Source organism: Terrapene carolina, unplaced genomic scaffold (assembly GCF_002925995.2).
Source record: "Terrapene carolina triunguis isolate 2854851 unplaced genomic scaffold, T_m_triunguis-2.0 Scaffold247, whole genome shotgun sequence".
NCBI classification, from domain to species: domain Eukaryota; kingdom Metazoa; phylum Chordata; order Testudines; family Emydidae; genus Terrapene; species Terrapene triunguis.
Genome location: NW_020664598.1, coordinates 3,961,921 through 3,976,544, shown reverse-complemented (window position 1 = coordinate 3,976,544; position 14,624 = coordinate 3,961,921). Strand labels below are relative to the sequence as shown.

At 55.2% G+C, this 14,624-nt stretch overlaps 1 protein-coding gene across 2 annotated transcripts; it reads right to left on the bottom strand.

The window, feature by feature from the left end:
* Positions 1-257: 257 nt before the first annotated feature.
* Positions 258-14,097, bottom strand: MFNG (MFNG O-fucosylpeptide 3-beta-N-acetylglucosaminyltransferase). Of its 2 annotated transcripts, none has more exons than XM_026657554.1 (8): positions 13,648-14,097; positions 5,723-5,771; positions 4,546-4,648; positions 4,086-4,239; positions 2,330-2,415; positions 1,701-1,866; positions 991-1,076; positions 258-575 (listed from the first exon to the last, which is right to left on the bottom strand). In XM_026657554.1, exons 1-8 carry the CDS (start codon positions 14,095-14,097, stop codon positions 515-517), a joined length of 1,155 nt encoding a protein of 384 aa, XP_026513339.1. In that variant the 3' UTR covers positions 258-514. The 2 variants fall into 2 exon arrangements, with proteins under 2 accessions (XP_026513339.1, XP_029768683.1); XM_029912823.1 differs by lacking the exon at positions 5,723-5,771 and adding an exon at positions 8,221-8,223 and having other exon boundaries at positions 13,644-13,910.
* Between the last annotated feature and the right edge of the window lie 527 nt (positions 14,098-14,624).

Sequence of the window (14,624 nt, the reverse complement as noted above, 5' to 3'; positions counted from 1 at the left end):
GGGTGGCTCAGGATGCACACAGAGATATGCTCCATCCACCCAGCAGGGGGCACCAGGTCTCCATGTATTCCTGCACAGCCAGAAGTTGTGGCCAAAGTCTGGCTGTTAATAGAGGCATAAGGTTACCTCCCCCACCTTGTCTCTCTAATATCCTGGGACCGACAGGGCTACAACTACACTGCCTACATTACCAGAGGCACGTCGACTTCCCCTCCCGCCCATCCTCACCCCCCACGAGTGTCCCAGAGCCCATGGGAAATTGGGTTGCATTTGAAATGCCCCACCAACAGCGTCATTCCACATTTTCACCTGGGCGCCTTGCTGTGGATCCTACCGTCTCACCTGTGCCGTGCTCAGCAAGCACTGACCCACAAAGCTAACGCTAGCTGCAGCATGCGGCCCCAGGGCGGTCACTGCGAAGGAGAGAGGGAGCGCCCAGGGCTCCTTGAGTGCCCCCACACACAACACGAACTGAGGGTCGCTGGCCTGAGTGGGACCCTTTGGGTGTGGGAGCTCAGACAGGCCGCGGGCACCATGAAGTGTCCGGGTAGAGAAGGCAGTGAAGGGATTGGAACCTGCAGGAGAGAGGAGGAAGGTTAGGCGTGTGCTGTCAGAGCCGAATGAAGAGGCGTGGGAGGAGCGCGTCTCCCTGGTGCCCCATCCCACACCAGATGCTCTCGCTCTGCACTGCAGCTAGTGCTCTACATGTACGCCTCTAGACTCCTAAACTTCACAAGGACGTGAGGACGGTTAGAGGTGAGCCCTGGATCCAGAACCAACCAGCGGCAATGTGGGCCCAGCTCCCGCCAGGGCCAAAGCAAATGCCACAAACAACAACAGGGAAGGCAGGATTCCAGCTCCAGCTACACAGCTCTGCCAACGCACTTCACTCCTGAGCAGCAACCTGCACCTGCCCATGCCCTATTCCAACCCTGTTTTCATAGGAGACTCTGGGAGCAGGCCAAACGAGCCAGAGACTCAGGGACCCACCTGGAGGGGTCATCGTGCTGTGAGAAGGGGCCAGCCAGCTCAACAGTGTTGAGTTTCTTCTCAAAGACACCATAGCTGAGGGTGACCTGCAGGGAAAGACCATGAGAAAGGAAAGGGGGAAGTTAGGGAACAAGGGGGCAGCTTTGGCGGCTCTCAGCTTTTATGTGCCTGGGCTATAGACGCTCCCATCACCCCCCAGCCGGGAGCCACTCTACAAGCTTTGCGTCCCACACCCAACTCCCCACTGCTTCTCCCCTCTGCCCAGGCTGATTTACAGGGCCAGGCTGCAGGCTTTCACCCCCTCCTCACCTCCATTTCCTCCAGGTCTCCAGCCCCCATCTCACCTAAGCCTCTCCCCCTTCCTCCATGACATGCAGGGCTATATCGCATGGGCCCCATGGGTGGGCAATAGGCACTTCCTCTGGCTGTGCTGCAGCTCCAGAGGGGAGGGCCCTCCCCCTGCTCTTTGACTGGCAGCAGTTTTACTGGCTAGTTAATTGCCTTTTCATCCTTTGCCCATCATTGCAGAGAAGCGTCTAGGGATGCATTTGTCAGGAAAACTTCATTGAAATAATGTGCGGTTGATTCAATCAGGGTCACAATTACCGCCGGAGTGACGTGAGTCATCGCCTGCCTGCTCCGCTCCTCTCTCCTCGCCCCCTCCAAATCTCTTCTCCAACCTCTCCTTCTCCCTCCCCTTCCCCACTCACCTGCTGCAGGAGCTGAGGCCTGGGGATCAGCTGCAGGTTCTCCAGGTGAGAGTGGAAGAGCGTGTTGGGGAGCAGACGCCCGCCCAGTTTGCACTCCACGATGTAGCCCACGGTGCAGTCGTCCGGGAGGCGGATGAGCTCTGAGGTGCTCAGGAAGTTACTGCCACTGGAAAAGAATGGGCTGCATTGATCAGTGGGGAAATACAGACATCTAATGGGATCCCCATCTTGGAGCAGGATGAGAGATCAGGAGCCAGAATCATCCCTGGGTAAAGCCACTGACCTCAGAGATTCGCGTTGCCCTGGCTGTGAAGAGGCAGGTGGCTGCCCAATTCTGTCTGTTTGCACTGCAAGAACTTATAAACAGATACCCACTTACATGCCAACTCAGCTCAACGTGCATGCAGTGCCCAGCACAGGTGGGGCCTCTAAGAGCTACCACAACACAAATACATGCCCTTACCTACCTGTTCTTGCACACTCACAGCTGGGTAGGCCTGCACTGTGCCCTTTCTCGCACACTCTCTGTGTGCTCACATACATTCACACACACCCCAACTCGTGCATGATCTTCCATGACATTCCCCTGGGTTTCTGATGCTCACATATCTACTGGCTTCATGGCTCACCTGGCCCAAGGTGCCATCTTGACAGCTAGCCTGCGGCTGATGCAGAATCCCGCCCCTCCAGTAGCGAACCAAAAGCGCACGGACCTCTGGGGAGGGAAGAGCAGAGAAAGGGAAGGGGCTGAACAATGGGTGTCACAGCTCCTGTACCTGCAGGTCTCAACACCAAAGCACTGGCCATTAGATACACACACAGACCCAGCTATAACCCACCTTCTGCACCACAACATGGGGTGGCACAGAGGGGAGCCTGGCTTCACGGCATCAGCTGGTCGAAAATGCAGGACAACTGTGCTACTACCATAGGACCAGAATTCTTCCCTCAGCCCAGTAGCAAAGATATGGGAGACATGAGGAGTCCAGAGATGAGGGCCATAGAGGTGGAATTCTCCCCTCACTCAGAGAAGGGGTGGTCCCGCTGAAGCAAAGGCATCCTATTGGTAGAGCAGTATGGGATGAATCTCTTAGCAGATGGGGTTCCCATTGAGGAGCAGCATAGGTGTGACTGCCTCTCTCTCGCTCTCTGGGCTGTGCATTGCTCAGACTGAGCCTGCACATGCTGTTGTGGTTGTGTGACACAGGACCAGAAAGGGTTAAGCAACTTGCAGGCTAATTAACCCAGATTTAACCATATTAGTAGATAATGTTTCTGGCTTTGTGTGTTTACATAGATATTGCTAGAGGTGAACAATGTAACCAAACAGTTCCTGCTTATCACTGTATTCTGTTAATTCAGAGATCAAAAGGAGATATTAACAGTTAAAGGAGCTGTGACTGGAGTGATATCACTGTCTTGATTTCTCTTTGGAGAATATAGCAAATCACCTGCAAATGGTGAAAGATAGGCAATTGCCTTATGTTAATCCATGTAGCTAATTACCAGAGATGTTTAGGAAATAGGAGGTTACTTCAAAGACACTATTGTTCACCCAAGAACTGCATGCAGTCAAGAGGCTGCCCAGAAACTGTATAAAGGGCTCTTGGGATCTGATCCTTTTTATCTCAAATCTGCTTATGCTGCATCAGGGGAAGTTTGAGCCAAAAGATTGAGATCTCCAGTTCCATTCCGGGTCACCCTGATATTGAACATTGGATTGAACCTATGGACTAATTCTGAAAGAACTCTGCAATTCTAGAGCTCACCGTCTCTACTATGAACCTGACCTAGGGACTCTATTCATGTCTGTATGTATAATGATCTTTTAACCAATATTCTCTCTTTTCTTTTTTTAATACATTTTAGTTTAGTTAATAAGAATTGTCTGTAGTCGTGTATTTGGGTAAAATCTAAACTATTCATTAACTTGGTGGGCAATGTGTCCAATCCTTTGGGATTGGTAGAACTTTTTCATATGATGAACAAGATTTTCAATAATCCTCATCATATTTGACTTAGCTGTCTGGGTGGGAGCCCAAAGGCTGGGTTGCTTTAAGGGAACTGTGTTCTTGGCTTCTGGGTAACCAATAAGATATTATAGAAGCTGTTTTGTTGTGAGCTAAGTATTGGAATAACCACCAGTTTTGGGGATTGTCTGCTCCATTCTTTATAGTTTGCCCTAATTGAGCAATCTCAGCATGGCCTCCCTGGGACTCTGGTCACAGGTTGCATGGGACCAGATTGGGTCCAGTAGAGGCCAGGCCCAGAGCCCTCCTCTTTTGGGGGTTTGACAAGACATGTGGTCAAGAATCATCAGCTCCCTTCAGAATCCCCAATGAGCCAATCAGCTGCTTGTCCCCGTTGCTGTGGGGCAGGATTTACCGTCTGATTGTTGGGCATTGTTTCGGAGGCGTGGATGGGCCGGTTCAGGCTGGGCTTCCCAATGTAAACGTCCTGGGCTGGAGAGTAGGAAGACAAGAGCTTCAAGAGGGCCTGTGGGTTTAGGTAGTTATCATCATCCAAGTGGCAAAACCAGCTGACAACAGACAGGGAGACAGACCAGAGGAGGTTAGGTCAGGAGGCTGCTTCTGACTCAGCTTCATGTCACAGGCCTTATTGATAGCGGTCATGTGCAGCTACACGCTGATGGCCTTGAATCAGCACCTCTGCAAACTAGACCCTTCTTCATCCTTTCCCACTGGAACTCCACTCACAGCCCCCTCTGAGTCACACCAGCAGCCACCGGTTGGCAGTGACAGCTTCCCATCCCTACCAGCCTGTGGTGGGAAGTTCCCTCCCACGCCCCTGCGCGCAGGTGTGAAGGCCACCCCTGTGTGCTCACCTCAGGCCGCTGGCCAAGAACGCATCGAACTCGGCTGCCATCTTGCAGGAGAGGGCTGGGTGGCTATGCTCTGCGGAGCAGTTTGTGAATACCACATGGTCACCTGCGGGGAAAAGAGACAAAGCTCCTGGTCACTGCACTCTGACCCCACCCCACTAGCCTGGCCTGGAACAGGAAAACCCTCCGGCCAGAGAGAGCAGGAATCAATCACCGTATTAATTCAGTCCTGGCCTTCTCACATTCACACCCTGCTCGCCAATGGGGTCCCCACATCTCTCCGGCCTGTTCCCACCCCACCCTTCCCTCTGGGTTCTATCTTCCTATTCATGCAGTTCTTTGCTTCACAACCCACATGCTGCTCCCCTAATGGAACACCAGCCTTGCCTTGGAGGGGACCCCGTCCCTTCTGCTGGGCTGAAAGGGAAAATGCTTGTCTCTGTGGGTTTTCGATCCCAGATTTCTCCCCACACAAGCAAGACACCAGCAGGAATGAGCTCACTCATCACTGATGGTGCCACTTAGTCTGCGCCACGCAAATGATCTGTTGAGATGCTTGTGGGCACCTCACAAGCATTAATGACCTTCTCAGGAAATCAGGCTAGAGATGTGGCGTTCCCTTCTGGCTGTAGACTCTCTGACAACAGCACTGTGATACAAGGAAGTACCATCCTCCCCATCCTGCAGATGGGAAACTGGAGCAGCCAAAGGGGAAGTGGCTTGACACAGGAAGCCTGTTGCAGAGGCAGGAACTGAACTGAGCTCTTCCAAGTCCCAGCCCAAGGACCTTAACAACAGGACCCTCCTACCCACCGGTGTCTGGGATGGAAGACAGCGGTGCCCCACCCCCGTGTTACCACCCAGCTGTTCTTCAGGACAGCTGGAATGCCCGCAGCTTCTCCCGGCACATGCTGTGCCAGTTTCCTGTCTCCCTCCTTTCAAAAGGCAAGCCCATCCCCCCGACTTTTCAGAAGGGAACTAAGCTTAGCTGAGCCTCGTCCCCAGAGTGAATCAGCGTCACTCCTGCTGGGGGCTCTGCGGGGTTCATCCTATCATACAGATCCAGCAGGGCACCCAGTCGTGCGTGGGAGGAGGAGAACCAGCCCTCACTCAGGGCCTGATCCAAAGCTCACTGGAGAGTTGGGGCAGGGGAGCTGCGTGATAGGAAAGGCTGGGTTACCCATTCTCTTCTGCAGGGCTTCGTCTTCTTCGTCAGTAAAGACGTAGGTCTGAGAAAACAGGAGAGAGAGGAGAGAGCGAGGTTACTCCGAGGCCCGGTGCTGGCTCCATTTCTGGCCTCCCAAGCTGTCACGAAGCCTCCCGCCTCCCCATTCCAGCCTGTGTCTTTGACATCCTGCGGCTGCCTCCCGCTAGGCCGAGGGTGGTGGGAGACGCTGCCCCAGCTCCCTGCTCACCCACCTCTCCTGCTTCTCTTGCAGGGGTGGTGCCGTGGTGGGTGGATAAATAATCCTCTTAGAGCCCTGTGCCTTGCTCGCAAAAGGCAGGCACAGATCCTACAGCCCCCTCCTCCTCCAGCTGACACCAGCTGCAGGCCAGAGAGAGATTTCCCCTTGGTTCAGGGGACTGAAGGCTAGGGGCTCAAATCCTGGGCCCTCCTTTGCAAGAGGCAAGGGGAGCTGGGAAATCTAGAGGTTAGCTTCCCCCAGAGCTGGGACCCCCTCCTGTGTTCACACTGGGAAGGTTTCCTGACAGCCAGGGAACCCAGGAGTCCTGGGGTCAGAGTCCCAGCAGTTCTGAAGTCAATGGGGCTATGCTGACTGACACCAGCCGAGGACCTGGGCCCTGGAGTCTTGTTTTCTTTAGAAAGACCCCCAGTAGCTGGCCAGTGCAGAAGAGAAGCCTATTCTGAGGGCTTCATTACAATATGCACCTTTGTTACCTGCAGAGTCTGGGGACCTGTTCTTGAGCAAACTCCCCCCACCCCCCCATGGCCCTGCCACCTGGTGAACGGAGAACTCAGGCAGCAAGCCGGGGGAGGGGAGGCCCAGCTTTGGGGTTTGAACGATGTCAAGCGGCAGACGAAAGCAGCAGCTTTGTGGTCAAAGGAAACATGGGTTAAGAGGGGAACATCTGTTTGTGTGTATAGCAGTTATAGCCCCCTGCTGCTTCCCAGCCCCCACCCCTCGGGTCCATCCACCCCCCAGCCTCCAGCCGCCATTCTGTGACATATCCCCCCGCCCCACGGGCAGGGGGGATCACGGCCAGCTGAGAAAAGCTCCCCTCAAGCGGAAAATGTGCTTTCAAGGAACTAAAGGGCCTGAAAGAAAGAGACACAAGCCTTAAACAATCTCCCCACCAGCTGCCCGCAGGCTGGTTAAACACAGCGCCCGGGCTGGGGACTGGCGGGAGGAGGGGGAGAGTACAAGGGCATTCAGACGGGCACCAGTGCAAACGGCTCTGGCACTGGGCCATGGGAGCCCACACCACACGCCCTAGCTACCAGCCCGGGTGCCGCATCCCAGCTATTGGGCAAGGCGCAGGAGGACGAAGGGGCCAGAACGCCAAAGGGGGGAAGCCAGGTTATGAACATTGGAATGGCAAGCCTGGGGGAAGGGATGTGATGAGGTTGTGCTGACGGGCAGCTGGCACCAGCCGATCCACCGGAGCGACAGGCTCCGAAGCAAGAGGGTGCGGCGGGCGGTGCCGAAAGTACCGGAGGGGAGAGACGCCGGGGCAGGGGAGGGGGATCCCCCCATGGGCAGTGAGGAAAGCTGCCTCCAGCTCAGCACAGGTGAGGGGGTACTGTTTAACGAGGCAGTGGTAGATGGGGGCCACATATCTGTGGGGTGAGGGTAAGGGCGAGACCACTCTCCATCCCCACCCCCAACTCTGCTGTGCCTTTCCAGCAGGACCTGGAGAAGCCACTCCAGATTTGTCAGAGTTCTTCCTGCACTACCCCACCCACCCCCCTCACGCCCATTCATGCAGGTCTCTAGTTAGCAGGGACCCGTCTCCCTCAGCAGGGCTGCCCAGGAGGGCTGGGGCAGGACAGAGCGGGGAGGGCCCCCCGTTAGAAACCTGGCAGAGGGCATTTGCTCCAGCCCGAAGGTCCGTCTCTCCAGGAGATGCCAGCCTCCGTTATCCACATTGAAGGTGTCTGGAGGGGGTTTGCTGGAGCCTCAAACCACATCTCCCTCACCCCCCCCCCCTGCAGGGAACACCCTGCCACTTCCAGACTGGGCCAACTTGGTGCCACTTTTACCAGCTCAGCCAGAGGGAGGGATAAGGTTCCCTTTGGGTTCTCTGGCTAACTGCTGTGTCTGTCTAGGTTCGTACATCCTGCCCGTCACCACGGTATCCCAGCACCTACAGCCTGCCCAAGGGGCTTGGGGCCTGGTTTGGCAGACATCAGGGTAAGGTGCAACAGAACTGGAGTTCAAACACGCAGGGCAGCCCCCCACTCTCAGAGCCACTGTCTAACGCATGGAGCTTGCAGTGGCCTTTGCCACTCTTGCTACAGTGGAGTGGGCTCAGGAAGGCAGAGGGGCCTAGATGCGAGTCTGTCCTTCAGTTCTGAGGAGGAGCGGACGGGCGTGGGGGAGGGGAAACTCCAACTGGAACCCAAGTGCAAAGGAAAGGCTGGAGCCCTTGCTGCCAGACCACTGGCAAGCTCCCCCTGGAGCCAGGGCCGGCTCTAGGCACCAGCAAACCAAGCACGTGCTTGGGGCAGCACATTTTCAGGGGCGGCATTCCGGCTTTTTTTTTGTGTGTGTGCTTCCGGCGGCAAAAGCCTAGAGCCGGCCCTGGCAGCAGCAGCGCCTCATGCGCGGGGGTGCCCTGGGGCCACTGCAGTTTGCGCCGCAGGGGAGCAGCACCCGCACCTTGTGGCTGGGCCGAGCAGGCTCCGAGCGGGGGACACTCAGGCTGAGGACCGCCCCACGGGGCACACGGAGCCGCCTGCAGGTGCCGCAGGGCATAGGGTGACCAGACAGCAAGTGTGAAAAATCGGGATGGGGGTGGGGGGTAATAGGAGCCTATATAAGAAAAAGACCCAAAAATCAGGACTGTCCCTATAAAATCGGGACATCTGGTCACCCTAGCAGGGCAGCCGCCCCCCAGCGCCGCAGCCAGGGCTGGGCGAAGCGGCCCAAGCCACCCAGGGACTGTGGCAGGGCGGCCAGAAGCAGCAGCAGCAGTGGAGCCATAGAGGGCGGGGCGCTGCAGTGCGGGGCCCACGTCCGCTCTCCGGGGCTCCACTTCCTCTGGGACTACCCTGCCCCGGCTCCTCAGCCCCCTGCCGGGCAGTCCCCTGGCTCTGCCCTCCTGGGTCCCGGCCGGTCCTGGAGGCGGGAGCCCTGGCTGGAGGGACCTTGGGCTGAGGCGCGGCCCGGGAGCCCCGCTGCTTACCCCGACCCTGCCAGCGCCGGACCGGCTGGAGGCGAGGGGGGAGCGGGCGGAGTCAGCACTGGTGCAGGGGAGCCCAGGGCTGGGGCGGCACCGGGTGCGGGTGGGGTGGGGTGGGGGGAGAGCCCAGCGCTGGGGTGGCAGTGGGTGTGGGTGTGGGTGTGGGAGGGCACTGGTGGGGGGGGGTGAGAGCCCAGGACTGGGGTGGGGGGCAGCCAAAAATTTTTTTGCGTGGGGCGGCAAAAAACCTAGAACTGGCCCTGCCTGGACCATATATGCCCACGGCTGAAGAATAAGGACCAGGCTTTGGGCCTGCACAGCCCATGCTGCCAGTGTGTTCATTAGCAGCATTGCAGTAGTGTGTCAGGACTCCCACCTGGGCCCCATCATGCTGGGCACTGTACAGACAGACACAAGGACAGTCCCACCCGAGAGAGCTCGCGCTCCAGGGTTTAGACACCATGCAGCAGGTGAATAACCTGACAGACAGGAGTGAGGGAACAGGCCGGGATCCGGGGGAACTGGAAATGTCAGGGCCAGCATCAGTATCCACCCTCATGAGATTAAATGTAGTCCTTCTCCTGACAGAGCCAGCCCTGAAAATGCAAACCCAGCACCAGGGGTGAAAGCTTGTCACATATTAGCCCTCAAGACAGGCAGCAAAGTCCAGTGCACAGGGGTACCGGCCTGGGACTCAGGATACCTGGGCTCTATTCCCAGCTCTGCCACTGACCTCCTGAATGAGCTTGGGGAAAATCACTTCCCTGCTCCGTGCCTCAGTTTCCCCTCCCATCCTTTGTCTGGGTTGTCTATTTAGGCTATCAGCTCTTTGGGATAAGAAATGTGTGTGTGCAGCACCTAGCGCAATGCGGCCTGATCTTGGCTGGGGTCTCTAGGCTCTGCAGTTACTAATAATAAAGATCACAGGTTATCCCGACTCCTGCAAAGCCACCCAGATCTGGCCTTTGGGGCCCCATGGAACAAGGTTGGTCCATTTGGGAGGACCCCAAGCAGATTCTCAGCTCAACGCCAGTGCCACCTAACGTGGCACTGATAACACGGACAGCTGCTGCAAGCACCCGCCTGTACAGGAGGAGGCTCTGCGGCTTAGCAGCCAGCATGTCCCCAGGCCACAAGACGGGGAAGCTCAGTTAGCACGAGCAGCAGCTTGGTTTAGTGGAGTAACTGCAAGACTGAGAGCAAGTGATCCCTGCAGGTTAGTCCTAGTTCTGATACCAACTCCCTCTGTGCTGGTAGCCACGTCCCGGCCCTTTCTGCCTTCGTTTCCCCACCCACCGGGCTAACGATACTTGCCTCCCTCATCAGCGTGGGTGTCACGGCGATGAATGAAGGCTGCGGAGTGCTAGCTGGGGGCTCCAATTCCCCACAGTGCACACAAAAGCCTTTATAGGATGGGGCCTGGTGCACTAGGACACCTGGCCCTTGCAAATCGGACAGGCTAGTATTTATTGTGCAAAACTTTCCTGGGGGTAGAAAATTTCAAAAGCAAAGCAGGTTTGGTTTTGCAACATTTCTGTTTTGTTTCCAATGAAAACTGAAAGCTTTTCTGTTACAGTTTTTCCTTTCGCTTCCCTCTCCCCTCCACCACCACCTTTTTCACTGGCATGGTAAAAGGGGGGCGGGGGGGCAAAGGGAGGGGGAAAAGAGGAAAAACTAAAGGTTTTCAGTACAAAAAATCCAACAAACGGCTCTTTTTTAAAACATTTTTTGAAAATTCCTCCCCTTCACCCTGGCCCCTTTTTTTCCAGCCAACTCTACTCGCGAAGCTTTCCTACATGTTGGCAACCGTACCAGACCTCAGCACCAACAGTGGCGCTCCCCTTCTGCAGCAGGACCCACGGGGTTGGGCACATATTTCATAGAATCACAGAGTCACAGAAATGTAGGGCTGGAAGTGACCTCAAGAGGTCATCGAGTCCAGCCCCCTGCGCCGAGGCAGGACCAAGTAAACCTAAAGCGTCGCTAACAGGTGTTTGTCCAGTCTGTTCTTAACAACCTCCAGTGATGGGGATTCCACAACCTCCCTTGGAAGCCTGTTCCAGAGCTTAACTACCCTTATAGTCAGCAAGTTTTTCCTAATATCTAACCTAAATCTCCTTTGCTGCAGATTAAACCCATTAATTCTTGTCCTTCCTTCAGTGGACCTGGAGAACAATTTATCACCATCCACTTTATAACAGCCCTTAATATATGGGAAGACTATTATCTGGTCCCCCCTCAGTTTTCTTTTCTCTAAAGTTTTTTTAACTTTCCTCATAGGTCAGGTTTTCAAAACCTTTTAACATTTTTGTTGCTCTCCTCTGGACTCTCTCCAGTTTGTCCACATCTTTCCTAAAGTGTGACACCCAGAGGCCTCACCAGTGCTGAGCAGAAAAGGACAATTACCTCCTAAGTCTGACATACTGCATCTCTGTTAATACACCCCAGAATGACATTAGCCTTTTTTGCAACTGCATCATATTGTTGACTTATATTCAGTTGTGATCCACTGTAACCCCCAGATCCTTTTCTGCAGTACTACCGCCTAGCAAGTTATTACCCATTTTGTAGTTGTGCATTTGATTTTTCCTTCCTAAGTGAGGTACTTTATAGTTGTCTTTATTGAATTTCATCTTGTTGAATTCAGACCAATTCTTCAATTTGTCCAGATCCTTTTGAATTTGAATCCTGCCCTCCAAAGTGCTTGCAGCCCCTCCCACTTTGGTGGCATCTGCAAATTTTATAGATTTCTCAAGCACACACACACACACACACAGAGGTTCAGGTAATTTGGAGTGCTCCAGAGAATCTTCTCACTCCCCTTAATTCTTGGCGTGGCCAGAATGGACAGGCATCGGTTATGTTTGGGGTAGGAAAAATTGTTTTGCAAGCCCACTCAGAAACACCAAGGCCGGCTATAATCATGGTGCCCATGTGCCAGCGCTCAGCCCACATCATAGCACGTATATGCCAAGAAGTATGGTATCTGCTAAGAGCCATTAGAGGGTAGGAGATAGAGCACTCAGGGCTTGGAGAAGCACGTCTAGAAGGGGAAGTATGATATTTCAGATGCTAACGAACATAGAGGAAGTGGGTTCAAAATAGGACATGGCTTCCTCTGACAAACCGCCACTGACTAGGTAGTGGAAAGCACCAGACAGTTACAGCTCAGCGTGTGGAAGGGAAAACCGCCCTTACCCAGAATGCCCTGTTCTGTCTCAGGTGCTCTTTTCCTCTGTACCCCCACAACCTAGCCTCCTCATTTAGGCCCCAATTCTGCAATTGGCTGTGCATGGGCAGACCTGTGAGCCCCCACTGACTTCTGTGGGGTTCTGTGCAAAGCCACTTGCAGGATAGGCGCCTGCACTTGCAGCACCACAGGGGAAAACGGGACCCCAAAGCAGGAAAGCAGCAGTCAGAGAGCCCTCCCAGCACCCCTTCAATGATTGTGAGATTAGCAATGGGGCAGCCACTAGACACTGATTTAGCAGTGGAGTTGGTACCATGGCCTCTACCGACTGACCTGTTTAAACATAGCCCAATGCCTGGAGTCTACAATGAGCCCCGTGGGGGCTTTCCCCAGGCTTTCCCCATTACGGAGGGAGATCCCAGGTAGCAAATGGTGTTTCCCCCCAGCCATTATTAAGTCCGTTCTGGGTCACCAGTGTGCACTGACCTAATGCACCCCAAACCAACTCTCCCACCTGGATGTGAAACTCTCAAGACTCTGCTGGGTGAAGGGGGAAGAACAGTCCAGGCACCAGTACCAGCACACAGAAACAAGGGCTACACACACAGAGGGGGGCTGAGGAATTGTCACCAGAGCGTGTGTGAATGGATTTGGTGCTCCAGCAAGCAAGAGACTAACTGCACTGAGGCAGACATGGGGCGTGCAGGCACCGTGCATGCACCCACATGCAGCTCCACTGCACCCCTCCTGCTATTCCAGCCCTGGGCCCCACACTCTCAAACTCGGCTACATGGCACCTCTGTGTCCTTTACTGGGCTAACCCTCGGTTCTCCCCACCCCTCAGCCAGGGCACTGCATCTTGTTCTCAAGCACCCGTGGCCACTCCAGACCCAGGCAGTCCTTCCTGGGCAGACACCACCTAAACCTGATGTGGTTTTGTGAGGTGTACAAACAGTGTGAGACGGGAGGAGGCAGCTAGTCTGAAACCACACAAACTCATTCCACTTGTGAGCAAAGATCAGCAGTTTGAATCAGGCCTCTGAGGGTGAAAGAGCAGTGCACTCAACCCCGCCATGCCCCACACATGTTTTAACCCCAGCAGCTGTCATCTATGTGCAGCATTGCATCCCTAGTGTAGCTGGATTTAAAGGAGGGTGAACTGCCCTGCTGAGGCTATGCTTAGGTGAGGCTGACGGTTCCTGTCAAATATCACTCCTCTGCCCAACCCTGTGCGAACAGCCAGGATAAACCCCTGTCTCTCTCCAGGGCTTTCCCGAGCCTGAAGCTGGTTCAGTCCCAGTTAATAGAGCCCTCCGCCCAACCAGAGTGAGGTGTCCCTGTCTCTCTGCACAGTGGAATAGACATGATGTCGGAGACGCACTGAATGGGACAGTTGTTCTTAACCCCCTGCAGCATGACCTTTCTTCAGTATAATGAGTCCCTGGGTCCTTATTCCTCCCCACAGGCATTAGATTCCTCCTGTCCCCTACACGCCCACCAAGGAGGCCTGTTACTGTAATGAACCCCTCCATCCCCACCTCCATACACACCTGCTCTTTTGCCTTGGATATCCAAGTGTCCAGCAGCAGCTCCAGCCTGGCCTGGTGGAACATCTTGGTTGTCTTCACAGCAATGAAAACCTCTCCAAGCTCCAGGCCTCTCCGCACACTAGAGCCCACCTTGGAAGGGCCTGGTGGCTCTTTCAGCTCCTGTCTCCTGCTGCTGTCTCCCAGCACATCCGCTGGGGACATTTTAGCCTGGTGCTCCAGGATATCCGATGTCCCATCACCAACCCCTTGGTAGCGGACCAACTCCTGAGTGCCACGGTGCCTCATGGAGAGGAAAGCCATGGTGACAAGGAGCAGAGCAGCTCCAGAGAGACAGCGGAGGAGATGCCGATGCATCACTGCCAACTTCCAACGCCACGGCAAGAAGCCCAGCAGGCAGAGGGAGCTTCTTCCTCCACACCCCAGGGTCTGTGAGCCCCATGCTGGCCTCATGCCTCCCAAAGAGGAGGATAGACAAGCTGAGGCCCAACTAGGACATGGCCATGAAAAGTGATGGGAGGGGAGCAGAAAGTGGCCGTGAAATTCTTAGCCAAACACCAAGGCTGAGAGGGACAATTGTCCCTGGGAATGGGGGCAGCCTCCAGGAAAGAGACACAGGGACGAGGAAGACCTGATTTTCCAGCTGGCAGGACAGGTGACAGGCAGACACCTGAAGGCCAGCAAATTACACAGCCGGAGCTGAACTAACCCAGACCCCAGGCTCTTAGCTGCGAGGCTGAGGGTCCTGGGCGGGGGCCTGGTCAGGGTGAAAGGTCAAGGGTCCAGGAGGAGAGTCCATTCCACGCAAGGGGTTGAGGGTCCCAGGTTTCCAGGAGGTGTGATGGGGGAATATCCAGGGGAGTGACTCTGGTTTCCGGTTTGCTGGAGGCAAAGAGGCTGACCCAGCATCAAAGGATGCATCAGGACAGGTCCCAGGCTAGAGGCTGATGCAGGCAAGAGGCTGTGGATAGCCAGGTCCG